The sequence below is a fragment of the Vicugna pacos genome, chromosome 16 (assembly GCF_048564905.1).
Source record: "Vicugna pacos chromosome 16, VicPac4, whole genome shotgun sequence".
Taxonomy (NCBI): Eukaryota; Metazoa; Chordata; class Mammalia; order Artiodactyla; family Camelidae; genus Vicugna; species Vicugna pacos.
The window spans coordinates 47,067,370-47,095,302 of NC_133002.1; the positions used below are offsets into that span (position 1 = coordinate 47,067,370).

Consider the following 27,933-nt stretch of genomic DNA (forward strand, 5'->3'; position numbering starts at 1 on the left):
TGGCGTCGTAAACTGTGCCGAGGGCGGAAGAAGCTCTTGAGGGGAAAGGAAGGCCTGGCAGGTCATTTATTCAAATCAAACTTTATTAGCAGCTATGGAAGTAAACAGAGTAAAGTAGTTCTGCTTCCCGCGGAAGGTTTCCTCGGGGACGCAGCTGCGCCGCTGATCTTTTGGTTGTAGTTTCTTTCTCTGGCACTAGGGGGTGGGTGGGGGCACAGTTTGGAATTAACTTTTTTTCCTTGTTAAGAGTCAGAAATAGGGCATTTATAAGCACCCGCTTTGTATGCATTGTTAGGTGTAGGAAGGGAGAGACGAAGATCAAACAAACAAGGGTACTTGCCCTCAGTATTTAGAGTCTAGTGATGTCAGAAACATTACAGACTAGAATAAGTGAGGGAGCTGAAGGATTATGGTGATAATAGCAGCTGCATACCCTATGTCAGGCCGACTTAATCTATTTACGTTTATTATCTCTTTTGATAATACTAGGAGATAAGTACTGTTATCTCCGTCCTGAAGAAACTGTAGTTTAGAGAGGTTAAGTAATTGGTCGGAAATCCATGGCTAGTAAATGGTGGAGCTGCGACTCAGTTCTGTTTACTCAGTCACCATATTGAGCACCTACTCTGTGCAGGCAAGATGCTAGGCACGCACTTTAGGTTAAGTCAACTGCCTATTTAATTCTCACAACTCTGTATCTTGGGTATTTTCCTCCCACTTAGACACCAGGAAATTGAGATTTAGAAAGGATAAGGCTTGATCAGGCTGTCTGTGGTTAAGCCTGATCAGTAGCATAGGTAGGATTCAAACCCAGTTTTTTGAGTCAAAGTATAGTTGGCTCTCAAACTGAATTATTTCCCATCACTCACTGAAAGAGTGTTTTTAGATGGTTCTTTAGGTATCTTCCCAGTTGAAGACCAAGAGAAACCATCTTACAGTTTTTCCTCATTTGAACATTGACGAACCTATAGGATTGGTCTTGAGCAAAGTGTGGGAATAATTAGGGTTTCATTTATCTTCTTGAGATTCTCCAGGGATCAATTTTCCCTGCAGCCCTCAGGACCTCATTCCAGTGGTTTATCACCCTAATTAAGTACTTCTATTTCCACATTCAATTAAAATACTTTCTGCTTTAGTTTGGAATATGACACTTTAGAGTTGGAAAGGACCTCAGAGATCATCTGCTTGGGCCCCTCAAAGCTAAGAGGACAGTTCTAGAGCAGCAAAGTACCAGAGTTAGTGGCGCAGAGCAAGGTCTCCCTACCCCAACCCAGCGCTCTTCCCACTGCACCATGTGACCCTGACCATTTCCACCTCCATGGACTTCTTTCAGCCTCCATTTCTGCTTCTGCCTCTTTTCCTCTCTTGGAAAATAAAAACCTGAAATCTTATCATTGCCTTGGACTCATCTCACCTACTAACACTTTCCAAATCAATAACTAAATCCTGCAAATTTTGCCTTATGTCTTTTAAATCTTTTCTATCCTTTCCTACCTGCTCCCTGATTCAGCCTCTGTTCTTTGTCTTCTCCAGTCCTTCAAAATTCTGTGTGGGTCAGAATTGCTTGGGACGCTTATCAAACATACATCTCACATCCAAGGTTCCAATTCAGGTCTGGAGTGGAGCTACGAGCTATTGATCTTATTTTGAGAAACTTCTCTAAACACAACTTAAGACCACCATTTAACTGCCTGAATTCCTTTGCTGGCTCTCTGTACCAAAGTTTGAACTCTCACTCCTTTCCTTTTTATCTTTCCTGCAGTATAAGTTCCTGACACCTCCACACCCTTCACATACCCTCTGGGTTCCAGCCAGCTTAACTACTCAAAGATCCAACCTCTTCTGAGCCCTGGGGTCTTCACTCAGGCTGTTCCACATGTCTTTATTCTCCTCCACTATAGCCAGGCAAAATCCTTTCCATCCTTCAAGGCCACTCTAGAATTTTCCTAGGCAGAGATAATCTCTTCCTTCTCTGTGCTCCCTCAGCAATCCAATTCATGTTTAGTTTTATTATAGAACATATTTTAGCTGGTTTGGATCAGTGGTTCTCAAAGTGTGGTCCCCAGACCGGCAGCATCAGCATAACTAGGATGAGAACTTGTTAGAAATACAAATTTTCTGGCCTCACCTCAGAGCTACTGAATGAAAAACTCTGGGGATAGAACCCAGCAATTTGTGTTTTAACAAGCTATTCAAATCTCCAATTGGTTTGGTACCTCCTTTGCTAGACTGTGCGTTCCCTTAAGGCACAGAGAGATAAGTCCTCAGCACCTAGCCTGGCCCAAGCAGTTGGGCTCAATAGGCATGAACTAACAGCAGAGCACCTTGAAAATATTTACCAACGCTTTGCAGATCATACAGTGGATGCTGCACTTTCATTGGCTACATATCTGCGGCTCTTTTTCATTCTATTCTTGCATATCCTGAGACCTGTTCCTCCTTTTCTCCTTTCTCCAGTCTGTCTCACCCCAAGCCAAGCAGAGACCTCTGCCCTCAGTTATAATGCAGTATTATCAGTGACTAGCAGGTATCTGCTGGCATGCCTGTCTCTACACATCTTTTCAGTTTCATGAAGAACTTGACAGAGCAATGGCTGTCTGCCCGTCTCCCTGCAACCCTAGTCCTTTGGCAGCTGAAATTTCTGGCAGGTATGTGGAAAATACCTGCTCGTTGCCAAAATGATGGTGAAGTGAGGGGGTGGATAAAGGAGAGAGAGGAACAAAAGATCTAGAAGCAGCCTAGGATACAATGAAGTAACATAACAGTATAAAGACCATAGGGTTTAGATTCAGGCAACTTGGGTTCAAATCCCAGCTCTTCCAATATGTAAACCTGGACAAAATATTTAACTCTCTGCAGTAGTTTCCTCAGCTATAAAATGGGGATAATACTGTCCCGCCTTACAAGTATAGTGAGAATTAAATTTGGATGACACACACAAAAATGGTTCCCATGATGCTAGCATAAAACCTTGATAAGAGTTAGTTTAGTTTTTGTGAGGATTAGAAAATTTAATACTGGGGTGACCCAGGGCTATATACTATGTGGCTACAGCAGTTATCACCCACCTTAAATGATATCCAGACAAGTGAATTTAAAAGTGACAATTCCAAAAGTGGCATGTGTGCTGAGATCTGCTGTGGGGATGGGACTGCAGACCTGGGCTAGACAGGATGCCCAGGGCATTTTTTAGTGAAATTGTTCAAGGGGGGAAAAACACCAAAGCTGAGCTGATCCAGGGCAGAGGGCAGAGAAGAGGCAGAAGGACGAGACACCAGACACCAGACACTGTTCAAGGAAATACCGATCTGGATCAGATGGGCTGAGAACACCCAAACAGACTTATAAACCAAAGCCAAGGGTCTCTAAGGTCTTTGCAGAGAACTTACAAAATCACAAAATACAATGATTTTATTAGCAACCACAGATATATCATTTTTCACATTTTACACTTATTCTATTTCATGTGAAGAAGGACTAATTCCAATTATCAATAATATATCTTAAATAATGTTACTGAAAAATTAAGTTAAAACGCACTACGTTATAGTGCAGACACAAAGTGCAGTTGGCAATGTAGTACATGAAACAATGCTGGATCAGTAGTGTTGAGAACCCATTTGGTTTTCCAGGAGGTGATACATTTTGCTCATCTTTGGTTAGTCCCAGAGCAGTATGCAAGCTGAGTGGCAAATATTAACTAAAAGGGCAAAAACAGACCAAATAGGACCAACTGAGACTCAGTTTTACAATGAAATGCTCAGCCCCTGATCTGTCAGCAGGGATCTGCCACAGTTCTGATTCTGGCTGTAGTACCTGTCACATGATCAGACCTCCTCCATCATCTAGCCCCCAGGACAAGTGGAGTCACAACCCCAGGAGGAGCTGCTGCAGGTCACCAACATGTGTTCCCATCCATTCTGGACTTGGGTGGCCAGGATTCTCTCAAAGAGTACAGTACACCTCTGACACACACACTTCTGAGGGGACTGGGTCTGCATCTGGGAGGTGTGCAGAGAAAGGTTACTTGCCAGACGGCGGTTGTCCCCGTAAACCACCAGCTCCAAAACCAAAAGACCATCATCTGCACCATGAGGAAAGGCCCACCTCGTTAGGGACAGATTTCAGTTCTTCCCTCTACATGAAAAAGGGCTCATATTAAAATCAACTTGTGATTAACACCCTTAGAAACGCTCTTCTCAGATATTCCCACTCCCGGCTTTAGAGGCAGCTATAGAGCATACAAAGCCTCCCCTGACATTGGGGTCAGGAAGAAAAGGGCATCAGTCCTCAGAAAAAGAATTTTACATTCTGACCCAGGACTTTCAACCTGCCTCGGGTGAAGGAACATGGCACCCAACTGGACTAACGGAAGCCTCAGGTTGAATGTCTTCCAGGACAAACGACTAATTCATGCTGTCACTCACCACCACGAAAATAACGGTTAGAGCAACCGGGTTTTCTAAAAATCAGATGTGGCGCAATGAGTTAGTGTTAATTGTGTGCCTTGATGATTTCTTTTACACAAGCTCAAATGGACGCACCCACATGTGCACTGTGGTTACACGCCAGGGCAGAACCTTTTAACACGTTGATCACCACGTCACCCAAATCTGGGTGACAGTTGTGTTTCCTCAGAGGCACCGGATCCACAGTGGGCAATCAACGTGTTAACAAGAGGGTCCCCAGCATATCTTTCTGAGCTGCTACGCTGATGGGGCAAACAGACTTTGCAGTCATTTGGCCAGGGGAAATGTCTTATCCCCTCCTCCTCCTGCTGCGCTGCTCCTAGAAGACTAACCACCCACCCCTCCTGAGCAAGGCGCTGGCTGAGGGCCAAGGCATTCTCATCAAAAGGCGTCTTTGATGTTCTTGAGCTGGCGCACAGCCAGGTCTACAGGGAGGCTGAATTTGAGGCTGCTGAGGCGGCTGAGCAGGTTGAGGGCGCTCTCGAAGCCTGTGTGTGCCATGTAGCTCCAGGGCTGGTAGTGGGGCTCGATGAGCGACCCCGACTTGCAGATGAGGTTCACCCAGGACACGAGACGCTGCTCATTGAGGGCCATGCACACCAAGGCCTTCAACTCCGAGTCTGCACTGCGCTTAAAAGGGTCGTGCTCTGTCAGCACCATGTGGATGGCTGTCAGCAGGCTCTGCTTGGGGGTCACAACAGTGCCTCCCATAACCGGCAGGGCAAAGGATTGTGAGAGCTTCCGGGCCGGGGATTCCACGTAGGCACGGCCGTTCTTGGCATGGTAGTACTTTACGAAGAGCTCCCAGGGGTGCATGGCCTCGGGGGCCGAGGAGAAGGCTGGCAGCAAGCAGGCAATGGGGGCCATGACCAGGCTCATCCCTGGTGAGGAGGCGTACAGCCCGTGGGCCAGCAGGTCCCTCACGGCCACTGTCAGCTCCTTCCGCACAGCCATGGTCAGCTCATCCCTCCCTCCCAGAGAGAGGTCCTGGAGGTTGGCAGAGCTGACGATGTGGTCGTGTGGCTGGTGCCTCAAGGCGAGCTGCTTCACCCTGTCTACCGACACCTCCAGCCTCTTCAGTAAGGGAGAGTAGTCCCTGTCAGTCTGGCCCCGCTGCCACAGGGTCTGTGGGATCTGGCCTGTGGCACAACCAAACTGGCTGACGGCAAAGATCTGGAGCACTGCCAGCGCTCGCCGCATCAGGTGCAGCCCTGTCTCCCGAACTCTCTTCACGTCCTCTGCCTTCGCTGCACAGAAAACACAGTGGCTCATCAGTGAGAGGCCACAGTGGTCAGAGGTACATTCAGTGAGTCATAAGCTGAGGTCCAGTCTTGCGTCTGAGCTACAGTACAGGTCCCCCATGAAGCCAAGAGCCACCCAGGATGTTGCCAGACTTACCTTTTTTTTAGGTTAATAACAGCTACTTTGAGGTAATTCACATACCATACAATTTGCCCATGAAGAGTGTATAATTCAGTGGTTTTTTTAGTAGATTCAGAGTTGTGCAACCATCATCCCCAAAGAAACCCTGTGTGGTTAGCATTTCCCATTCCCCACTTCTCCCCAAGCCCTCAAGCCCCCCCAACTGCTAATCCACTTTCTGTCTCCATAGATTTGCCCATTCTGGAAGGTGTACTTACTTTTGCTGTTTCCTGGAGGCAGTTTGCTGCTGCCAGTCCTGGTGGAGCCATTTCCTGTCTTCCCACTGGCCTTGCACTCACAGTGTCCACTATCTGTCTGTAATGGGCTTCCGACTTCATCTGGAATTAGTAGTCATAAAGACAAGACACTTATTTAGCCTCTTTATGGCAGATTTTTAAAGAAAAAATACTATTTACTAGTGAATACCACTTTAACAAATAGTATCTTATTTAACTGTGTGACTGGCGTAAGTGGCTGGCTTAATAAATATTTGCTGAGTGAAGGAAGCATCAGTGATTTCACGGAGGAGGAGAGCGGGATAAGAGGTGAGTAACCTGCCCAAGAACATGAAGCCAGTAGGTGGCAGGGCTGGGATTTTAACTCTCTGATTGTAAAATCCCTGTTCTTTGCGCTCCATCACGCTGGCTCCTGTTACTGGGTGATTAAATCTCTTAAATGGTACATCAAAGACTAGTGCCTTTAGGTGTTAGTATTCACAATGCATTAATTATTATGACATCTGGCCACCCTTCCCTTCTTGTCTCCTCCTCTGACCTTGGATGAAGCTGATGAACATCTCGAGGTCTCGGATCTGAGTTTTCAGCTGCTCAACCAACTGTTCTTTCACTCGGGCTGGGTTGACGATTTGAGCCACAGCTGCATCCACACGCTGCCGAAGCTCCTCAGTGGACAGTGAACTGAGGTCCCCATTCAGATTCATGTCCAGTTTCTTTATTAACTCGTCTATGATCACCTATCAAGACCACAAGCCATGAGCACACCCTTTGGAATTTTTAGTGAAAGGTTAGTAAAAAGGAGAGTCTTTTATTAGTATGCCTCCCTCCTACCCTTCAATGGAAACCAAAGACACACAGAGCTCCCAAATTTGTGAGAAAAATGATGCAACTTTGATCAGGGTGAGGGCACAGACCCTTTACTCCTCATAGTAACAAGGACCCCTAGTTCCTCTTTGACAGAAATGGTTCCTCCTGCTGCAAATTTTCTACCAGGACAGGCAACTTTCACTAAGGAGAACAACAGTGTGAATAATCCAAAGTGGCTAATGATCCAGAAAGCCCCAAGGCCTCCAAGAGAATAGTTATTCTCTTGGTGGGGAGGGTGTATCTCAGCGGTAGAGTGCGTGCTTAGCATTTCCGAGGTCCTACGTTCAATCCCCAGTACCTCCATTAAAAATAAATAAATCTAATTACCCCCCCAAACCAAACCAAAACAAAAACAGCTTTAAATTGAAACAAACAAACAAAAAACAAACAAAAAAGCCTCTCTTGGAATATTCAATTAGCTTCCCCCACGGCCTCCAAGAGAATAAATACTGATTTCTCTTAGTTTCCAGTTTCCTCTCATCCCTTCTCCCCCTACTCTAGGCAGCTAAAGAAAAAGCTCTACAAAACATCCTAGTGACAATATTAGGAACAATCTGAAAACCAGATTATGTAACTCCAGCCCTGCCAGAAAAACAGCCACATCACTGAGAGAGACAAACATGGAGGGGAGGCTGTAGCTGTAGCTTGACCAGCAGATCTACCTGTCTGCTCAGGTGCTGCTTAAATAGATACAGCATTAAAATCTCAGTCTGTATTCCTGGAATATTTATCAACTGGTGCTGGGGAAATAAACTAGTTTACATTGTATGAAATGCCCAAGCAGAACAGTTTTAATGATCAAATGAAAGAAATTATAATTGTTACTATTATATATTACTATAATTAATAACAATAAAATAATGATATCACTCTAATAAGCCATTAATTATTATTAATAATATAATAAATAAAGTAAATGTTAATAATCATTAATAACATAAAACAGAACTCAATCATCATAATATAAAGCTCTGGCACATGAATTTCCATGTGTGAAGAAAGACTGGTCCCATGTAGTAGCAAAATGTCCCTCTGATTTGGGCTAGCAGTAAGGCCGTGGGTGAACAAGCGAGAAAAGGCTGTCCTGTGAAGGCTGGAAGGGACAAGGGAGCCTGCGGCAGTGGTGCTCACCCGCTGTCTTTCCAAGACCACAGACTGCGGCAGGGAGTCGTAGCTGCCTTCTTGATAGGCGAACGTTTCCAGGTCATCGAGCTGGGTTTTGAGCTGCAGTATGAGTTCCTTCTGCTTCTCCCGTTGGGTTTCCAGACGTTCCTGTTTCTCCTGCTCACTCTTAGATGGGAAAATACAAAATGTTTTCAAATAACCCAAATGATAAACAGAATTCATGAGACAGGTTCAAAAATAAGAATAATTATTTCACCCAGGGCAATTTATTAAATGTGTTTTCTTTAAGAAAGTATTTGTCCTTCGTTGGAAATAGGATATGAATACAATGGGGCCTTTTGCTAAGATTGCTTTTTTCCCCTCAAAGGTCTAGTTAGGATTGACACAATTTATCTTAGCCAAGACAGCTTCCCAGGAATTAAACGTGCCATCCTTCATAGCCAATTACCGCAGAAGAACACCTGAATACTTTCTGCAGCCAAATTTTGCAAAAGAATCTGGAGGAAAGGGTACAGAGAAAGGCTTTACAAATCACAACCAATTTTCTTAAAGTCCAAAGCCCCTCCAGTGTATTGCAGAATCAAATAAACACAATTGACTGAGGCAGTGAAAAAAAAAATCCAAAGTCAAGTAACAGGGCTGGGAAGGTAACAATGTTTTTTAAAAAAAGTTGGAGAGGGCATAGCTCAGTGGTAGAGGTTCTAGGTTCAATGCCCAGTACCTCCATTAATAAATAAATGAATAAATAAACCTAATTACCCATCCCCTCCAAAAAAGAAAAATCTGGTAAGGTTCCCTGACCAGTGACTCCTTTTTCCCGGTGTTGGCCACCAGGTAGTTTTCTGCATTTAAATGATTAAAAACTTTTCAGAGAGGTAAAGTTTTGTCAATGTAGTCTCAAAAACTGGTTCTCTCTTGCCTTTCTTGAGTATCAAAAACATTACAAAGCAAAACCAGCAAATCATTTGCAGGTTTAAAGCTGTATTTTAAACTAGAAGTCGAAAGAATATTAAATCTAACCTTAAAATGGTACTTACCAATGCCTCCAGACGTAAGGTTTGAGAGAGAACAAATGAAAAACAACAAATTAACTTTCTGTTCAGCTATTTAAATAGCAATCCTCTTGCTTTAGTTTTTGCTCAATATGAAAGCAAGCCTTTTCTCAGGACACTCCCTCTCCAATCCTTTCCCAGTATTATGTTTTCTTCTTCGAACTCTGTCCCTCTCCACCACTTAGTGTGGGCCTAGCTACCCTTTACGAGGTCTTCCTCAATTTTCCCCAGGCATAATTGATCATTTCCTCCTCTGTATTTTGTATACACTTCTACTTCAGGTCATATCACATAATAATTATTTGTTTAGGATTCTGTCTCCCTAAGCCTATCAACTCCTTAAGGGCAAAGGCCTTGACTGTACCCCTATATCAAGCACAGTGTCTGGTACAGGGTTAAGCTCTCAATACAAATTTGCTGTTTGTTACTGAACTCAATCAGGTCCAGAAGGGCACATTCCAAACAATGAACTCTTAGTGAAAGAAGCTGTCTAACCAGCTTAAGTAAAGAACTAGGAAAACTTTGTTTTCATTGCATCACAACTTTATGAAGCCAAAGAAGAATGAAATCAGCCGTAAATCCTGATTCCATTTTTCAAGAGCGTGTCTGCTCACCTCTGTCACTTGCCATGGTAATTACTGAGTATGCTATTTACTGGAGTGCGGGCAAACAAGTTTACCAGGAGAGAACAATGAGCTCTGGTGCAAGGCAGGAAATAACAGAAATAATTTCCAGTATGAAGTGAGAAAAAGTACTGGTTAAAAAAAAAACCCTGAAACTGAGAAGCAGTAAATCATTTGGTTCAAACATGTCCCTGACTTTGGCACTACCTGTTCATGTGTCAATATATGCACACAAGATTACAGCTGCTTATTAGAAGTTTTGAGCTCTATACTTTGTTTCCAAAAGCAAAAATGAACAATCAAAAGAGCACCACAACCACGCGGAACCTTTGGTGCTCCCCACTCCTGAACAGGGCCCTGCCACAGTAAGTCTTTCTATTCTATCTATTCCTTAAAAGTCTGGCAGTCTGAGGACTTGTGCAAGGAGCTGTGGGTGTGTGGAGAGGAGGGTGGAACAGTAAACACAGGACTGTACTGGAAACAGTTCAGATTAAAATAAGCAAGTCAGTATCTCATACTGATAAAGTCTTCTTAAAGTTAAAACCAATTTAAGTGGGAAGAAAGCCACATGAGTGGGTTGTAACTTAAAGAATAAAAAGGTGGAGAAAAAACAGCAAGTCTTTTCCAACAAACTATCTACAACTGCACACTTACAGAGATTCAAACGTTCCCTTGTTACGTCACACAAATTCTCGGTACTTACTGTAGAGTAATTGAATGTATGTTGTCACAGTTACCAAGGGGGCTTCATTTAGAATATCTAGCTATTAAGCAGGACGGGGAAGGAGTTTTAAAATACCAGGATTAGGAAATTCATATAATCAGGAGTTGTGTTTCTTTCAGTTACTAAGAGACCTTGCTGTTCACAAAGTTCTTAACCAGAAGAGAGAGTCTAAAGATGAAAGACATTCTCTAGATTCTAGTAAAGCATGGACAGAATGCAGATCTAAAATTTCATGAATTTCAATTCACTTGCCCTTCGCTAGCCGATTTTCTCAATCCCCAGGGTCGGAGTCCTCTATGTACTCACGACTTAGGTATTTGTCGAGGCGACGGCAAGGCGAGTGGGAGCAGTACTGCTTCAGCTGCTTGCTCCGTTGATCTCTGAATACTCTCCTCGCTCACTGCTCTTATGCCTCGCACGTCATCACACCTGCATCTCTTTCCACAACTTTGGTGGACACCTCTCACCATCAGCTTTCCAGGCCTGTCATCTTACCTTACAGCTGGCCCCGAGTACCTGTCTAGTCTCCTCTTCTGGGACGCACATACACACCTAGAGGAGCTGGTTTCTCACCACTGCTACCTTCGTCAGCGACAGCATCGCCATCCACCCAGCCCTCTATTCTCATATCCCTCGGGGCCCAGCCCCAGCTGTTCACCTGGTCCTCGCCTCGCAACCATGGCCGGTCCCCTGGCAGCCCGTCGCCATCATCGCTGGCGGGGTCCTCGGGGCCCCCGTAACCCAGGACGTGAGGGCAGCCACGGAAGGCGAAGTCCTCAAGCTCGCGCAGGAGGCGCTGCTGCTCTGCCGGCGCCCCGCGCACCACCTGCCGCAGGCGGAACTGCACCTGGGCGAAGTGCGAGGACAGCGCGAGGAGCGCGGAGTCCAACCGCCGCCGCTCGGCCCGCAGCCGCCGCAGCGTCCGGCCGGGGGAGTCCGGTGGGGAGCCCGGGGCCGCGCCAGGGTCCTCGGCCGCCGCCTCTTCAGAAAACACAGCGGCCCCGGGCCCAGCTTCCGCAACCGCCCCCACCGGCGCCCAGCGTACTGCCTCGCAGGGCGGCAGCGACTCCTCTTCCTCCTCCTCTTCGTCCTTCGCCGTTGGTCCAACGGCCACCACCCCAGTTACCGGTTCCTCAGCCGCTTCCACAGCCGCCATCTTCCAGGAAACGCCGCCGCACGTCAGCCGCGCCCCCTCGCTGCCATGGCAACGGCGCGCAGGCTGAGAAACCCGGAGGAGGGTGGGCGGGCTCAGACGTCACCGAGTTAAGACGTCACTCGGGGCAGGCCTTCCCTCGGGATTTAATTCTGACCTCTGGCTTTTCTGTTGAGCGCCTGCTGTGAATCAGGCACTGAGTGTACTAAACGTTGGAGGAACAGGTGAATGAAACCTTGGACAAATCCTTCCATATGTATCAACTCTAGTGTAGCCTTTGCCCTGATCTCGGCGGATGGGTCGTCTATTCCTAACCTGTACGTTTCTGGATACCCCAAAATGGGAAGGGCTGCAGGGACTATGCTCTCCCAGAGTTTCTTCGGAGTGCGGATCCCTTGGCTGTAGGGCCACATTCCACCTGCCTTTAAACCCTTCCCCCGACCATAAAAGGAGAGGCAGCTGCTGGGGGTGTCCCCAGGATCTAAAGATAGCGGCCCTTGTCTTGGACTCCAAACGCCACGGGGCAGCGGGAGCCGCCATGGCACGGTAAGTGCTTCTGGCCTCCCCTTTGCCTGGAGATTACTTGCCCCCACGTTTTCTGGGCGCACCAGGTTCTGCAAGGTCCCATGGAAATCCCGGTCCCCAGGTCTCAGTAACTTTGCGGTAGTGAGGGGAAGTGTGACCTGAACGTTGTCCGTAACTCCCCACCTCTCTACTCTCGTACTTCCAATTCTCCCCAGGTTCACCCTCGCGGCACACACACTCCCATCACTCCCCTTCCACCCGCTTCTTTCCTACTTAGCTCCACTTTGACAGTGATGTAGCATAAAACGTCCCTGTACTTTCCTCTCCTTCCACCTTTCCCAAATGCCCTCCGTCTTTCCTCTCCCACCCCTATGAAGCCCCACCTCAACTCCTCTTCAGGCAGCATGCCCGGACCCTGTGGTACGACAGGCCCAAGTATGTGTTCATGGAGTTTTGTGTTGAGGACAGCACCGATGTGCACGTACTCATCGAAGACCACCGCATTGTGTTCAGGTAATGGCCCCCCCACTCTGGAGGGCCTGATTTCCCAGAAACCATCCCTTCTTCTAATGCTCCCACACTCAGCCTCCTGCATCTCCTCAGCTGCATTGTCTCCTCAGCTGCAAGAATCCCGATGGAGTGGAGTTGTACAATGAGATTGAGTTCTATGCCAAGGTGAACAGTAAGGTAAGGGTGGGGTGGGACAGTAAGGTCTGGATGGGATGGCTGCCTGGGAAACTGGAGATTCATTCTAAACCTCAGACCCTAAGAATGAAACTCTCTTACCTGGCAGACTCTCAGGATAAGCGCTCTGGTCGCTCCATTACTTGCTTTGTGAGGAAATGGAAGGAGAATGTGGCCTGGCCCCGGCTCACCAAGGAAGATATCAAGGTAGGTGTGTGGGGAGTGCTGCTCTTTCTCCTGGGCTTTCTATGTACCCAGGTACCCAAGTTATGTCTGAGACTCACTCTTGGCTCCTTTCCTACCAACATTCAATTACTCACCAGGCTCTCCCTGTTTGACCCCCTAAAAAGTCGTGAATCCATTATTTCATCTCTTCCTAATTTGGCTTCTTCCATTACTGAGTGAGGTTTGTAACATACTTTCAGCCCCACCTCCAATCCATCCTCTGCATTGCTCTCAGGGTGGTCTGTCTAAAACACCCATTTGACTCTGTCCCTCTTCCACTTAAGACCCTCCAGTGGCTTCTTCCCTCCTTAAAGTTGAAAATTGGCTGCCTGCTGGGTGTTCTGGCTCCCATATTTGTAGCAATGTTTACAGTGTTAAAAAATTATTTTGATTGGTTACTGACATTTCAAAATATGGAGATTTCACCTAAAAATCCAGATTCTCAGCTTCTCTCGGAAACTGGAGACTCTGGCCACACTGGTCTAAATTGCTAAATGCCTAGAGTTGGAGCTCAGAATGGGGCAGGGGCTCCACTTCACTTTACTCCTTTTCATTATCTCCCTAACACTCTTGGCATTTGAACTTGTAGCTTCTGCCATTTGGGTTGAAGTCCAAGCACCACAGCATGGCATACAAGCTCATGACCTGGCTATTCCTTCCTTCTGCAGCCTCATATCCCCTTACTCTCTGCCTAACACTTCACATTCTAGCCACAGCAAACTGCTTGCATCTTTTTTCAATGCACCAGGCTATTTATCTACCTCTGTACCTTTGCTCAAGCTCTGCCTTCTTCTTGGAAAGTCTCCATCACCACTACTTTTGTCCATCTAATCCCTCCTCTTTTTAAAGACCGTGTTACTACTCCAAGAAACCCGGGTTCCCATAGCTCCTTTCTGGGTTCTTGTGATATCCCCCACATAACCCACTGTCACACTTTCCCCCACTGTCACATTTTCCACATTGTATTACAATGATTTATTTACATTTCCCTTCCCTATTTGCTTCTTGATGGCTGGGACTGTGTATTGAACATTTTAATAATCCCAATGCCAACCTCAAAATCTGGCCCATAGTGTGTGTTCAATAAATATCCATTGAATGAATGAGTGAATAACTTCTTTCCCTATCTAAATGTGGGAACTTGGAATATGGGCCTCAAAGGGTTGTCTCTGATCCTAGGGAATGCAGCCTGGTTGACTCCTAGGATGCTTTATGATACAGTTATCTTTCCAGATGTGTTCTCCCTCTGGTCAATCTGCACCTAGAGGGGAGAGTTTCTATGCTTTTCCATCCCCTACAATGCCTGGCAGTGTGCTTGGCACTTAGTAAGTTTCTGGTAAATCTTTGCAGATGATGATGATTACATGGCAGCCTGGAGGGGGGTTAGCCAAGGGGTGCTGTTGGGAAGATGATACCCTCATTGACCCTCTTTCCCCCAAGCATGCTCCTGTACATGTGCCCACACTCATCTATACACTTCTGCCACTGCCTTCCTGGCCTGTGACTCTCTCTGTGCTTTCCCTCTTACAGCCAGTGTGGTTGTCTGTGGACTTTGATAACTGGAGAGACTGGGAAGGGGACGAAGAAGTGGAGCTAGCTCAGGTGGAACATTACGCAGAGGTAATGCTGTTTTCTGCCCATTGGAATCATTCTCTGTGGCTCTCTGCACACATGGCTCTGGAGGATGGTCATCAGGGCTAGGCAGAGGGACATGAGCTCCCCAGGCAGGCTGCTCGTTGGTGCTGACAGTCTTTACATGTTTTGGGCAATGTTTATCTAGTAGGGATGAGAGAAATGAATATTCTGTTAGTGAAACTGTATACATAGATTCACTTACTATTCATAGAGTCCAAAAATGTTTGGCAAAACCTTTTCCTACTTTTGTGTAATTCTTATTCTCTCTTCTACTTTCTTTGTGTGTGTGTGTGTGTGTGTGTGTGTGTGTGTGTTTCCTGAGCCAGAGAACTTCATGGGAAGCTCAAACTACACAGTATAAAAATTCACATCATAAAATAAATTATCATAAAATAATTCATATCATAAAGTAAGTTCCCAATAAATTGTATACTGCCATATGGCATTTGGTTTCAGAATTTCAGCTACTATTTATTCAAGTTGCAAGACCCTAACCTGGATTAGCAAGGAGGGTGCTGTGTGTGTGTGCTTAATTTCCTTTTAAAAAAGGGATCATTCCAGTGATGTATTAGGGACTTTAAAGCTGAGGCGGCTGTTTGTCTGGGGCCACTTGTTTTTGGTCCACAGATATGCAGATTGCTCTTCTGTAGCCCCTCTTTTCTCTTGTGATGACTTTTCTCTTCCCATTAGCTGTTGAAGAAGGTTAGCACCAAGAAACCTCCTCCTGCAATGGACGACCTGGATGTAAGTAAAGCCTGCTTCTCAACCCTTCAGTTTCCTTTTAGCCCTTAAAAATAAGATACCAGAAAGCACCTGTCCCATTCTTAAGCACATAGTGGTTCTCAGTGCATGTTAGCCAAATCTGAATTTGACACAGGAGGTCCTATGTTCTTCTCCATGCTGTAGAAAACTCTAGCAAGACCCTCCTCCCTTCAGTCTCCCCCTCTTCTTCTCCAGTCTGGTGCCTGGCCCTACTGACTGTCTTTACAGCTATAAGGACCAGTAGCATTCATTGAAATTCTGACACAAAATGCCTGGCCCAGCGCTGTTTATTGAGCACCAGTGGCTTATTTTATTATCCAAAATTTAAATCCTTCTGTATCAGCCTCCCAAGAAGTTGTGTAATTCGGAAAATCACCAAAGAAAACTTAGAGAGCTGGAGAGAATAAGCAGCATTTGTGAACACAAATGTCTACTCTTCGCAGATTCTACAGGTGACTTTTGTCCTTTTTTTCTAGGATGATTCTGACAGTGCTGACGCAACAAGTAATTAACTTTCTGTGACAGCAGAGCTGGGGAGGAAGCTGTGGCTGTCTTCCAGTCACTCTGACAAGCTAGGGCCTGGGACTTTGTCAGTTCTTTGGCTGCATACCAGGGTCCTCTGGGACCTCTGAACTTCTCGAGAAGCTCTTTATTAAGGGCCCTCCTTCATGCTCTGTTTCTTCTTCCTAGGCACTTGACTATGGCTGCTGCATCAGATGGTGGGACAAATGGGTGGGACTTCTGGCTTCCTACCAATTGTCTGTCATCTTTGCATTTGGGCCACTCATTAGGGCTTTCTTGAGTATCTGAGCCTGTGTCTGTGGCGGGGAGAGGAGGGGTAGAGCAAGAGCCAATGAAGCAGCATTTAGATTATAATAAATCTAGGAACTGTTCTCTGTCTCTTTCCTTCTTGTACTTCTTCCTCCTGGAGGCAAACCACTTCCCCCTCTCTAATTCCCCTCAAGGGGAGGTGGTGTCAGAGATCCTGGCTCCCACTGTAGAGATTGGGAAAAAGATGTTTGGAGTAACTTGTAACCAAGCTGGGGGACTTCCCCATGCCCAGATCTATGCTCTGATTTCTCAGAGCAGAAACCAGCCTTTCACCATGTGGCTAATACTGCCACCCCTAGAACTAGCCAGAAACCTACCTCAGCTTCCTGCATACTCTAGAAATCTTTACACTTTCAGACGTAATTGTTACATTAGTTAATGCCTATGTCTGTTTACTCCTCCATTCATCAGCTACCCTATTCATCCACAAACATTTTTTGAGTGCCTATTGTGGACTTAAACCATGACAAACAAAATGCAATACTCTGACTTTGCCCTTGAACTCATGGCAAAGTACAGAGGTTTGTTTAAAAAAATTAAACTTTAAAATTTATATTGGTAATATACAGACATAGTTTTAAAAATTCAAATGATATTGAAGGGTGTAAAATTTAAAGTAGAATTTTCACTCCTTCAATAGGGATAACCACGGTTACCAGCTTTTTCAATAAGTTTTTATTTACCTATGTCTACATCTTTATATCTATATATGCTCTACACATTATAAATTCTATAATACCTATCATTTATATTATATAGTTATATAGTTACATATAAAACAATATATAACATATGGAATGTAAACATATACAGTATCATGTATTGTTTATATACAGTATATATATATATATTAAAATTTAGCACATATATAGGCAAATGCAGTGTGTGTGTACACAACAGGAACATACTGTGTACATCTTGCACCTTGCTTTTTTTCACTTAATATGTGTTGGACCTCTTTCCAAATCAGAGTACATAGATCTAACTCTTTTATCATGGCTACATGGTATTCGACTGAATACATTTTCTGTAATTAACTGGTTCCTTATAGAGGGGCATTTAGGTTATTTTAAGTCTTCTTAAATTTTCAGACAGTGCTGCAACGAACATTTAAAAAAGTATATCCTTACATATTTGGCAAGAATATCTGCCAAATTTCTAGGGTAAATTTCTAGAAGTGGAATTGCTAGGTCAATGAGTAGATACATGTAAACATTTTGATAGCTGTTGCCACGTTGCTCTGAGATGAAATCACACGAGTGTTCACTTCTACAACAAGAGTGGTCCATTCTCCAAAACCTTTTAGTTGTTTGCCAAGATAAAAAATTATACCTGGTTTAATTTGCTTTTAATTATGAGATTGCTTAATTGTTTAATTTCATTAGTGATTAGTATTTCTTTAATGTGCTCTGTCCATGTCTTTCGCCCATTTTGCTATTTACATTAGTTCTTAAACTTAAAAATAAAACTTATAATTCAAAGCTGTATTTGTATCATGTTTTACAACTTACTAAGTGTTTATATATTACCTCATTAACATTTTTGAACCTTATTATCATCCTTAAAAAATAATTAGGTCTTTTCTTCATAGGTGACCATGTAGGTCACAATAAGTGGCAAAGTTGGGGCTTGAACTTTTATAGCATATGTCCCCTTAACCACAATTCTGAAAACCAAAAAGTCCAAAAACCTACTTAAAAAAAAATTGTCACCGAAATTCATTTAGCATCAAAATGTGACCTAACATAATATGAGGCTATTTATAGTCCATTCCATTTAGTGTATTTATTTCTCTGCATAAATATTAATGCGTTTGATTACACGGCAATGCTCCAGAGTTCCAAGTGGAATATATTACGTAACACATGGGTATGCTCTGCATTACCGCTTAAAATCGGAAAAATCCTAAATTCTGAAACAGCTGGAGACTTCAAACTTTTTATCAGTTGATTTAAAACAGCAGAAAGTTAATCTTAACTTTTACTCTGTTTAACGTTTTAAGTACTGACTGCAGTTTAACTTCTGTTAACCCCTTTATCTACACTGTCCAATCCAGTAGCACCGGTCACATGTGGTTATTGAGTACTTGAAATGTTGCTTGTCTGAACTGAGACGTGATTTAAGCATAAAATACACAGTGGGTTTAGAAAATTGTGTGCGGGGGGAAAATCACTTACTTAAAAATACCCATTACATGAAAATAATATTCTGGATATGCTGACTTAAATAAAAAGTATTAATATATGTAGCTTGCATTACATGTCCATTGGGCAGCGCTGCTGCGCATCCAAGTCGATACCATTCCGATTTCGACCAGGTGGGCTTCCGCAGGGCCGAATTACGTATATCCCTGAAGCCCAGTGAGGTCAAACTAAGTGATTTGACAAGTTCAAGCCGCAGTTTTTTTGGTCTCGTCTTCCGGTTGTTTTCAAAAACTCTTAAAACAGTTGCTAAACAACGCCGAACACCTGCACATCGCGTTTTCAATAAGTTTGTCCAAACCACACCCCGTTCTTGTCCTCTTGCGTCTGCGTAGAGGTGCACCCGGAATGAAGATTGTCCTACTTCGCTCTCCGTCCGCCGCCAGGCGTTTCAGCGTGCGCGGATCCCGGCGCCCTGGGAGATAGCGGCGATGGCGTTCCGGTGTCAGCGGGACAGCTACGCCAGGGAGGTACGGCCGGCGGGGCGAGGGACTGATGCTCCGAGCGGACGGGGCGGTGCGGGGAAGACGGCGCCGCAGGGAGGGAGCGCCAAGCTGAAATCAGTCTCGGGGCCCTGCGGGCTGGAATCGGGACTTACTTTTTCATCCCTCTCTCTGCAGTTCACCACCACCGTGGTCTCTTGCCGTCCCGCGGAGCTGCAGACCGAAGGAAGCAACGGCAAGAAGGAAGTGCTGAGCGGTTTCCAAGTGGTGCTGGAAGACACGCTGCTTTTCCCTGAGGGCGGGGGTCAGGTACCAGGCCCGCCCCTCACTGTGACCCTCTCCCAAGGAGCCCCTAATTCCTTTCTGCTCAGGTGGAAAAGGCTCTCATCCCTCTCTGTCCCAGCTGTACTGACTGCAGATGGAAATTGGTTCAGTTCAGTTCATTTGTTCATTCGATAGATATTTATCAACAAATACTCAGCTAGTCATAACACATGGTGGGTACTATTTCCAGGTTCTAAAGGTAAAGGGTGAACAATAAAGTGTCTCTGCATGCATAGAATATTTATTGGAGAAAACGGGCAAAATAGTGAATAGATAAATAGTATGCCAGCTATGATAAGTGCTATAAAGAAAAGTAAAGGTTGATGGAAAGAGAGTGATAGGGATGTTCTCCTAGGTAGGGGGCAAGCTATTTCAGTCGAGACATAAGTGAAGTGAGGGATAAGCCATTGCGATTATCTAGTGGTGCTGGTTGGGGAGGGGAAGTATTCCAGGCATAGAGAATAGCAAGTGCAAAGGCCCTGAGATAGGAATTTACTTAGGATGTTTGGCGTGGGCTGAAAAACTTTCCCCTGAAGGAGCACAACAGAGGGCAGAGGTGCTGTGATGATATAAAGGACAAGGTCCAATGTGAACAGGGGAGACGATAATAGCACCAAAGTTGGGCCCTTGGGAGAGGCTTTTCTGGCAGGGAAGCCTGAAAGAATCAGACAAGCCTAGTTAACTGCAAATAGTCCCATGTAGTTGGAGCCTGTGGTGTGTGTTGATGACAGGTTGGAGATGTCCTTGGAAAGGTAAGTGCGGGCCAGTTGGGAAGGCCTAGAAGGATATTTTAAGGTATGTGGAGTTCACTCAGGAAGCTGTGGTGAGCCATGGAGGTACTTGAGAAAACATGTTCAGTAAACTTGACTTTGAGAAAGCTCCAGTTTCCTATCAGTGTTGTCACTGCTACAGTGATTTTTCCCAGTATGGAGGTTTTCTGATCTGCTGAAGGAAAACCTGTGACCTCAGGTATCCATAGCAGGTCTCATTTTATTATATCACTTCTTTCAAGAAGTCTCCCCTGATTCCCCTTTCCTTTGAGCTCCTCTAGAACATCATGCTTTTTTGTATTATGGTGCATCATAGATCATAGTGCAATTGCCCATTTGCATATCTATATTCTTCAGACTCTTCAGTTCCATGAGGGACCATGTCTTGTTTACATTGTATTCTTGGGCAGACACTGTGTCTTGTAAGCAGTTGATACTTTGTAATGTTTGATATTTTCAAATGAATGAGTATTTTTGAATTTAATTCTGGTAGCAGTGCAGAAGATGAAATGGAAGGAGAGAGAAAAATTCAGATCATTTTAGAAACTGTTGAAAGACAAGCCTCTAAACCAAGGCAGTGAGAATGAGGATTAAACTTTGGGTTTTACTAAAATTTTCATTGCTTTAGTTACAATTTTTGTTTTAATTCTGTCATTCTGTTCTGAAGAACAAAATATATAGGTGCTCAGTGTGAAGAGGACAGAGACAGTCCCCTCATGGAACAAAGTGGACCACCTCACTTGGCATTGCCTCTTCCCTTAGGGAAGCTCAAATTCTGGGTGTGTTTCTCACATACTTTCCCTAGAGGGTCTTTGTATCCAGAAGTTAGGGCCTGCCCTTCATCCCATCCTGATTATCTTTTATTTCTTTTCTCCAGCCTGATGACCATGGTACAATCAATGACATCTCTGTGCTGAGAGTGACCCGCCGTGGTGCACAGGCTGATCATTTTACCCAGACACCCCTGACGCCTGGGACTGAGGTCCAGGTCCGTGTGGACTGGGAGCGGAGATTTGACCACATGCAGCAGCATTCAGGTAGGTGGGGCGGGATAGGGGACCTATTGCAGGGGCAGTTGCCATGTGTAGGAATGTCATGATGATTGAGATGTGGTGTGGGTGCTTTAGGAATTAACCTTTTGGAAGAGACAGACGTATTCAGAATCAGCTCTGATTCAGGCAGAATGCGATAATGTTATAAAAAGCAATGTGAACAGTAAAAATATTAGAATAGCTGCTGGTTTGAGGTATTACTAACTTCCCACTTGATATCTTTATCTTGATGTCTCATAGGCTTCTTAAACTCCAAATGTCCAAAATGGAATTAGGAAGCCACCCTCTCCCCTAGACCTGGTCTTCTGTTGCATTCTCTATGTTCAGGGCACAGCATCAGCATCCACGCAGTTGCTCAAGTCCTGGAAGTCCATCCAGACACCTCTTTGGGGATAGCCAGTTAATCTGAGTCCTGTCGGTTTATTTTCTAAATACTTCTCTACCTGCTTCCACTGTCAACACAGTCACCCTCGTTCATGCTCATTGACTTTCCCCAGACCTCTGTAGTAGCCTCCCAGCTAGTCTCTCCACATCCAGTCTTGTTTCTTTGCAGCCCATTCTCCACAAAGCCAGAATAATTTTTAAAAAATGAAAATCCGATCAGATCACTCCCCTGCCTTTAAAGCTATTCAGAGGCTTCCTGTAGCTCATGATGAAGCCAAACATCTTGTCATGGGCTCCAGGGCATGCCTGGTCTGGCGCTTATCTACTGCTCCAGGCTCATCCCGTTCCCCTCCCTCCCTCTCTGCATTCTGGCCATGCTGGCCTTCTCTCAATTCCTTGAACACCTCCTGCTTCTTTCCTTCTTCAAGGCCTTCGGTTGTCTTATTCCCTCTGTCTTCCCAGTTAATTCCTTCTCTTCTTCCTCCTCTTTGTTTTCCCTGTCATCAAACAGGGATAATGCTGCATCTCTAGCGCCAAGCTTGCATGTAGTGGGCACTTGGTTTGTTGCATGAATGAATGCAGTACATTATTATTCTGCCTCTGCTGAGCTACGTTGCCTTGGCATGTTATTTGATCTTTTTAGGCCTCAGTTTCCTCATTTGTGAAGTGGCATCATAAAGCCTCTTGCAGAATTCTCTTGAGGATTTTCAATAAAGTATCTCTCAAGAATATTCCTTAGCACCTGGCAGGTCTGCAACAGGAGAATTTCTGTGATAACATTGACATTGGAATTGGGTGGCTGTCTGGGCTTCTCACTCTCTTCTCCTGTCTCCTGCTCTCTGCTCAGGACAGCATCTCATCACTGCAGTTGCTGATCATCTGTATGGTCTGAAGACAACATCATGGTGAGCAGGAGGCAAAGCCTAATTGCCAGGCATGGGTCCCTGACTACCAGCTCCTTTCCCAGCAGTGAGCCGGGGGCAGGAGGATAAAAGGGTGGTGTTCAGAATCTGCTGTGCTCTCTTCCCCTCGATGATGGGGTGGTAGGTATCTCATGTTTGGATAAAAGAAGAAACATCGGCCTTTGCTTAGGAAAGACCATGGAACTTGGAGCCCAGTGACCTAGGGGGTGAATCTCGGCTGCATTACCTTGATCATGTTCCTTAATAACCCCTCACCTGTAAAATGGAAATGACAGTCCCTACTTTGCAACATTTTTGTGAGGATTAAATGACAGCATTTACATGACCATGCTTAGTAAACAATAAACTTCTAGGTATCATTATTATTGTCCTCATCCAAATCCTGTGACCACTCTGATGCTCTGGCAGGGAGTTAGGGCGGCTCCGGAGTGTGATTGAGCTGGATGGCCCCTTGGTGACTGCGGAGCAAGTAGCTGCCATTGAGCAGGACGTTAATGAAAAAATCAGAGATCGGCTGCCGGTGAATGTGCGAGAACTAAGCCTGGATGATCCCGAGGTGGAGCAGGTGAGGGGAGATCCGGGGGTGGCTTCCCTAGAGTGGCCCTCCCAAGGCTCCTCATCAATATTTAGCCAGCTCTCCTACCTTCCTGTGTTCCAGGTGAGGGGCCGGGGTTTGCCAGAGGATCATGCTGGGCCTATTCGAGTCGTTACCATTAAGGGCGTTGATTCCAACATGTGCTGTGGGACCCACGTGAACAATCTAAGTGATCTTCAGGTAGGTGAGGAAGGACCCCTGAGTGGTTGGGAGCGTGAATGTCGGGAGTAGGGGGTCACATCAGGGTTGGGAGTGATGGAGGGAGATGACTGGAGGGGTCCAGAGTGATGTCATGCCTTTGTTGTGTCCAAGCTTGTCGAGCGGTCTCAGTCTCTCCTCCCCTTAGGTACAGCAGCCACGACGGTGTATGCATGTGCATTACCCCCTTGTCTCACGTAGGTTATTAAAATTCTGGGCACTGAGAAGGGGAAGAAGAACAAAACCAACCTGATCTTTCTGGCTGGGAACCGGGTGCTGAAGTGGATGGAGAGGAGTCACGGCACTGAGAAAGCACTGACGGCTCTGCTTAAGTACGCCCCCTCCCTCCGCCTCCTGTTCTCAGCTCCTGGACAGCCCAGAGCTTAGCATTCCCACCTGTAAGGTAGACAGAATAACCTCTTATCTCTGGGGCTATAACATACAATCATGAATGATAAAGCACTTTGGTTAGTCAATCAGATGCACACAAAATGGTTTCTTCCTTTTTTAAATCTTTCTTTATTTTTTTAAACGGAGGTACTGGGGATTGAACCCTGGACCTTGTGCATGCTAAGCCTGTGCTCTCCCACTGAGCTGTTACCCTCTCCCCTAACTGCCTGAGCCTCCTTGGAATGTCCCCAGTTCCCCATCTGGAGGGAGACACACCATCAAGAAGGGCATCATAGATTTATGCCCGATACCAAAAACAGTTTTCCTCTTGTAGATGTGGAGCAGAGGATCACGTGGAAGCAGTGAAGAAGCTACAGAACTCCACCAAGCTCCTGCAGAAGGTGGCTTACCAGGGAGGGGGGGAGAAGATGTGGCTTGGCCTCGAGTAGGCTCCCCAGTCTCAGCCCCTCCACCTAACCAGATGGGTAGGGGGTCCAAGTAGGCAGGGAGCGAGGAGTGGAGGGGAGGGAGACGGTGCTCTCTCTGGTTACCCTTGCCCCGCTGTCAGCTGAGTTACGGCATCCATTTCAGAACAACCTGAATCTGCTCAGAGACCTGGCTGTGCACATCGCGCACAGCCTCAGGAACAGCCCGGACTGGGGAGGTGTAGTCACATTACACAGGTGAGAGATGGGCCGGGGGTGCTGGGGGTAGGGCTCGGCCTCTCCCTTATCCGCACTGCATAGTGGGTTTGCTCTCTGGTATTCTCAAGGCTGAGAAGACCCTAAGAGATGTGTCACCTTACAGATTTCCTGGATTTGACATAAACATCTTCACCGTAACTTTCATTAATACTTCCACTTATCTCCACCATCTAACCATCATCTCCACCATTTCCCTGGGTTAATCCTATCTAAGGGAGACAGACAAATACACAGCTTGTTACAAAGTGCTGAGGCCGAGAAGGTCGTCGTGCTGGCCCTCAGCTAGCACCCTCTTTCTCTGCTAGGGCGGTCTGGGACTTTGCACAGCAGGAAGCAGTGAAGCCAGCCTCACCAGGGAGGGTAGAGGAGGAACTGGGCTCTCTGCAGTTTGCATCCCTCCATCTGGGATCTCATGTCTGTGTCCTTTGTTTTAGGAAGGAGGGCGATTCTGAGTTCATGAATATCATTGCCAATGAGATTGGGTCGGAGGTAAGAGGAGCGTGAGGGTCTCTGTCCACACTAGGTGGAGACCGGAGTGAGGGGTGTCAGGTTACGTGGTCACATGAACCCATGAAGAACAAGGAGGAGTTCATCCAGTGCTGTTATCTCAGCACTTAACTGTGAGCCAGGCTCTGTTTTAGGTGCCAAGCTCAGTCTGTGGTAGTAACCTTGCTGGGGCTGTGACATTTTACCAGCTCAGAACTCCTTTTATCAGAATTGGAACTCCTCCATGCGCCACCCACAGTTGTGGGCCTGACTTCAAGGGTTGGCAAGGCCCTTCATGCTCTTGCTATTTTCCTTTGCCTCTGGCTTCAGCCACCCCTCCCGTCCTCACAGTCCAGAGCTTAGTGGTTTCTGGGTCTCTCTTTTGCATTTACTCTGGAAACACTTTTTGGAATATCTCCTCTGGGCCAAGCAGTGTGTATATCTCTTCACGATTCTGTGTAGAAAGTATTGATTCTCAAGGAGCTCACGCTTTAGTCTGGGAGACAGCCGTGTATTTGACATTTATAATTTAGGATGGTCAGCGCTAGAAGCAGAGGCTGAGGAGGCTTCAGGGGAGGGGGCATGGAAGACTGCTTAGTGGTCATTGGCAGACAAGGGAGCCAAGGCAGCCAGGCAGAGGGAGAAGAAACATGGAGGTTTGGGTGATGGCAGGCACAGGGTGCGTGGGGGCGGCGAGATGGCCAGGCTGCAAAGGTTGGCAGGAGTCAGATCATGAAAGGCATTGCGGTCAGCAGCCTTTTGCCCCTTTCTTAAATGTTCAACCTAAGTTCCTGTAGTCATTTTCAGAAAGTTTCTTGTCCCTAGTGGGCCAGTGTGGATGGGCTGCGTTATTATTCATCAGGAATATCACTTGTGGTTTAGGGGAGGAGAAAACCTGTTCTTTTAATTGAGTTACAGTATATAACGTTGTGGAAGGTGTACAGTGCGTTGGTTTGATACGTTTATATTTTGCAATATGATAGAAATTTGTACTTGAGATTGAAGGGGTATAGTTTGGGGGGTGTTGACTGCATATCTTTAAATATCAGGGCTTATCTTCTTGTCTTTTGTCCTATAATGGAAGAATTCAGCAGGCAGGAGGAGGCAGACGGCACGCACTCGGAGAATCAGAAAAAACTGGTTTATTCTGCACCGGTGCTGGCTCAGCAGAGTCACCTCCAAAGGCTGAGCACCCGGCTCGGTCTGATTGCCTTTTATACATGTTAAGCTTCCGGGTATTAGGGACCTTTCAGGCTAAGTGCAGTAAGTTTCTCAAAGGCTGTTCCTGGCTGATAGCAAGCAAGATTACAAAAGCTAAGTGCAAGCAACAGGTGTTTATCTTTACAGAAGCCAATGGCGTGACAGTGCAAGCAACGGGTGTTTTATCTTTGCTTAACTTTCCTTCCTCGATTCTAGGAGACCCTGCTGTTCCTCACTGTAGGTGATGAGAGAGGTGCTGGGCTCTTCTTACTGGTAGGGCCGGCCGAGGCTGTGGAGACCCTGGGGCCCAGGTAATCTTCCGTGAACTGCTCCCCAAGGGTGGGAGAGCCTGTAACCCTAACCTGCTCATGCAGCCCTTGACTGATGAAAAGGGCTGCACATCTGCATCTCATTTTGATTCACATCACAGCCGTGTGAGGTTGGTCAAGCAGAAATAACGATCACCACTACCATTCCCAGTTTCACAGGTGAGGGACGGCATGTCACATGCCTGAGGTCTCACGGTTAAAGTGACAGAACTGAGACTCCAGCCCAGGTCTTTTGGCTCCAAATCTTACGTGCCTTGTGTTATTTTAGAAATTGAAACTCATTAAGTGATACATAGATACAGATGCTGGATTCTCACCAGGCAGGTGAAGCAGGTGCTTAAGGCCCCAGCAAAGCAGAAGCACAGATTTGGGGGGAAAATATTTTAAGATTTTGAGACTAAATCAGAAAAGGCATTGATGTAGTTGTTATAAAAAAATTCGAACTTTGTTGGACGTCTTTACCCTTATATTATTGTTTAAATTTTTCATTTTAAATTAAAAATTAAATTTTAAATTAGATACGGAGGTAGAGTGCCCCATATTCTTTACGGCATTTAGGGTTTCTGAAGCCCTGACTGGCTCTGATGAATACGTGTTCACTGTAAAACATTGAAAGAAAACCCAAGTATGGAGAGCAATGGTTCCTGACAGGAGGCCAGATGTGGCCTATAGACTGATTTGGCCTGTGTATTATTTTAAATTTCCAAAATTAGTTGCTACATTCTGAAACTAGGAGATTTTTACTTAAAAATACAGTTTTAGCTTTTCTCAAAAAAGGGGAAAAAAGGGCAGACTCTGGCAGAGCTGGGCCCACATTCCCGCGGGGTAGTGGCTGCAAGGAAGTGAGTAGCGGCCGCCCCCTTCAGACAGGACAGGCTTGTCCAGGGGCCACAGGCCCACCTTTCTCACTCAGCCCCGGCTTGCTTTGCTGCTGTTCCCACAGGCCTTTCTGTGTACCCCTAATTACACTCGTCCTGCTCCCTGGAAGTTACCATAATTTAGCCCAGTTCTAGACACTTCTGTTGTTTCCCGTTACTCACTCTTATGATAAACATGGTATGTGTATTTTTGTGCATGGGTTCGAGTATTCCTGGAAGCCATCTGCTCTTCCTTTCCCTTCCCCCAGCCCATGGGGAAAACTTCAGGGATGCCCTTGGTTTTCCCTTGAAAGCCTCTTCTCTGATGGTCTCTCTGCTCCCTAGGGTGGCTGAGGTGCTGGAAGGCAAAGGAGCAGGGAAGAAAGGCCGCTTTCAGGGCAAGGCCACCAACATGAGCCGGCGGGCAGAGGTGCAGGCACTTCTCCAGGACTTCGTCAGCACACAGAGTGCAGAGGAGTGAGGGCTCGGGCCTCCCTGGTCCTCCCTGGTCCTCCTGCCAGTGGCGGTGGGCCTCCTGTGACCACAGAGCCTCTTGGACAATAAAATCGTTTGGCTTGAAATGATTGTGGTACTCTGTATATTCATATGACGAATGACAGATTTATACAGTATATTCCAGTGTGCTAATGCAGTAAGTATCTTTATGAATAAACAGCTTTCTAATTCGTTTCCTGTTAGATATCCCCCACACAAGGGAGTGCTGTGTTGATGAAACGTGCTGAT

At 45.9% G+C, this 27,933-nt stretch overlaps 2 protein-coding genes across 5 annotated transcripts; one reads left to right on the forward strand and one right to left on the reverse strand.

The window, feature by feature from the left end:
• Window positions 1-3,396: 3,396 nt before the first annotated feature.
• Window positions 3,397-11,700, reverse strand: RUNDC1 (RUN domain containing 1). The gene is made up of 5 exons (XM_072939279.1): window positions 11,177-11,700; window positions 8,126-8,284; window positions 6,666-6,864; window positions 6,110-6,229; window positions 3,397-5,716 (listed from the first exon to the last, which is right to left on the reverse strand). Exons 1-5 carry the CDS (start codon window positions 11,672-11,674, stop codon window positions 4,851-4,853), a joined length of 1,842 nt encoding a protein of 613 aa, XP_072795380.1. The 5' UTR covers window positions 11,675-11,700; the 3' UTR covers window positions 3,397-4,850.
• LOC102533786 (alanyl-tRNA editing protein Aarsd1) lies at window positions 11,393-27,770 on the forward strand. 4 transcript variants are annotated; one of them, XM_072939276.1, is made up of 18 exons: window positions 11,398-12,217; window positions 12,596-12,709; window positions 12,817-12,883; window positions 12,989-13,087; window positions 14,636-14,725; window positions 15,431-15,484; window positions 18,870-19,004; window positions 19,155-19,286; window positions 20,949-21,108; window positions 22,355-22,412; window positions 22,839-22,995; window positions 23,089-23,205; window positions 23,425-23,555; window positions 23,948-24,014; window positions 24,205-24,296; window positions 24,752-24,806; window positions 26,220-26,314; window positions 27,535-27,770. In XM_072939276.1, exons 1-18 carry the CDS (start codon window positions 11,967-11,969, stop codon window positions 27,668-27,670), a joined length of 2,010 nt encoding a protein of 669 aa, XP_072795377.1. In that variant the 5' UTR covers window positions 11,398-11,966; the 3' UTR covers window positions 27,671-27,770. The 4 variants fall into 4 exon arrangements, with proteins under 4 accessions (XP_015090632.1, XP_072795377.1, XP_072795378.1 ...); XM_072939278.1 differs by having other exon boundaries at window positions 12,080-12,217; window positions 12,574-12,709; XM_072939277.1 differs by lacking the exon at window positions 15,431-15,484.
• The last annotated feature ends 163 nt before the right edge of the window (window positions 27,771-27,933 follow it).

What these genes read in the sequence shown, in the direction of transcription:
- RUNDC1 (XM_072939279.1), bottom strand. Translation starts at nt 11,674, where the DNA reads ATGGCGGCTGTGGAAGCGGCTGAGGAACCGGTAACTGGGGTGGTGGCC. An exon ending in GGTTGCGAGGCGAGGACCAG is followed by an intron (nt 8,285 to 11,176) that starts GTGAACAGCTGG and finishes TTCCCATCTAAG; the next exon opens with AGTGAGCAGGAGAAACAGGA. An exon ending in GCCTCCAGGAAACAGCAAAA is followed by an intron (nt 5,717 to 6,109) that starts GTAAGTACACCT and finishes TTTTCTGTGCAG; the next exon opens with CGAAGGCAGAGGACGTGAAG.
- LOC102533786 (XM_072939276.1), top strand. Translation starts at nt 11,967, where the DNA reads ATGGGTCGTCTATTCCTAACCTGTACGTTTCTGGATACCCCAAAATGG. An exon ending in GGGACAGCTACGCCAGGGAG is followed by an intron (nt 19,005 to 19,154) that starts GTACGGCCGGCG and finishes CTCTCTCTGCAG; the next exon opens with TTCACCACCACCGTGGTCTC. An exon ending in TCCCTGAGGGCGGGGGTCAG is followed by an intron (nt 19,287 to 20,948) that starts GTACCAGGCCCG and finishes TCTTTTCTCCAG; the next exon opens with CCTGATGACCATGGTACAAT.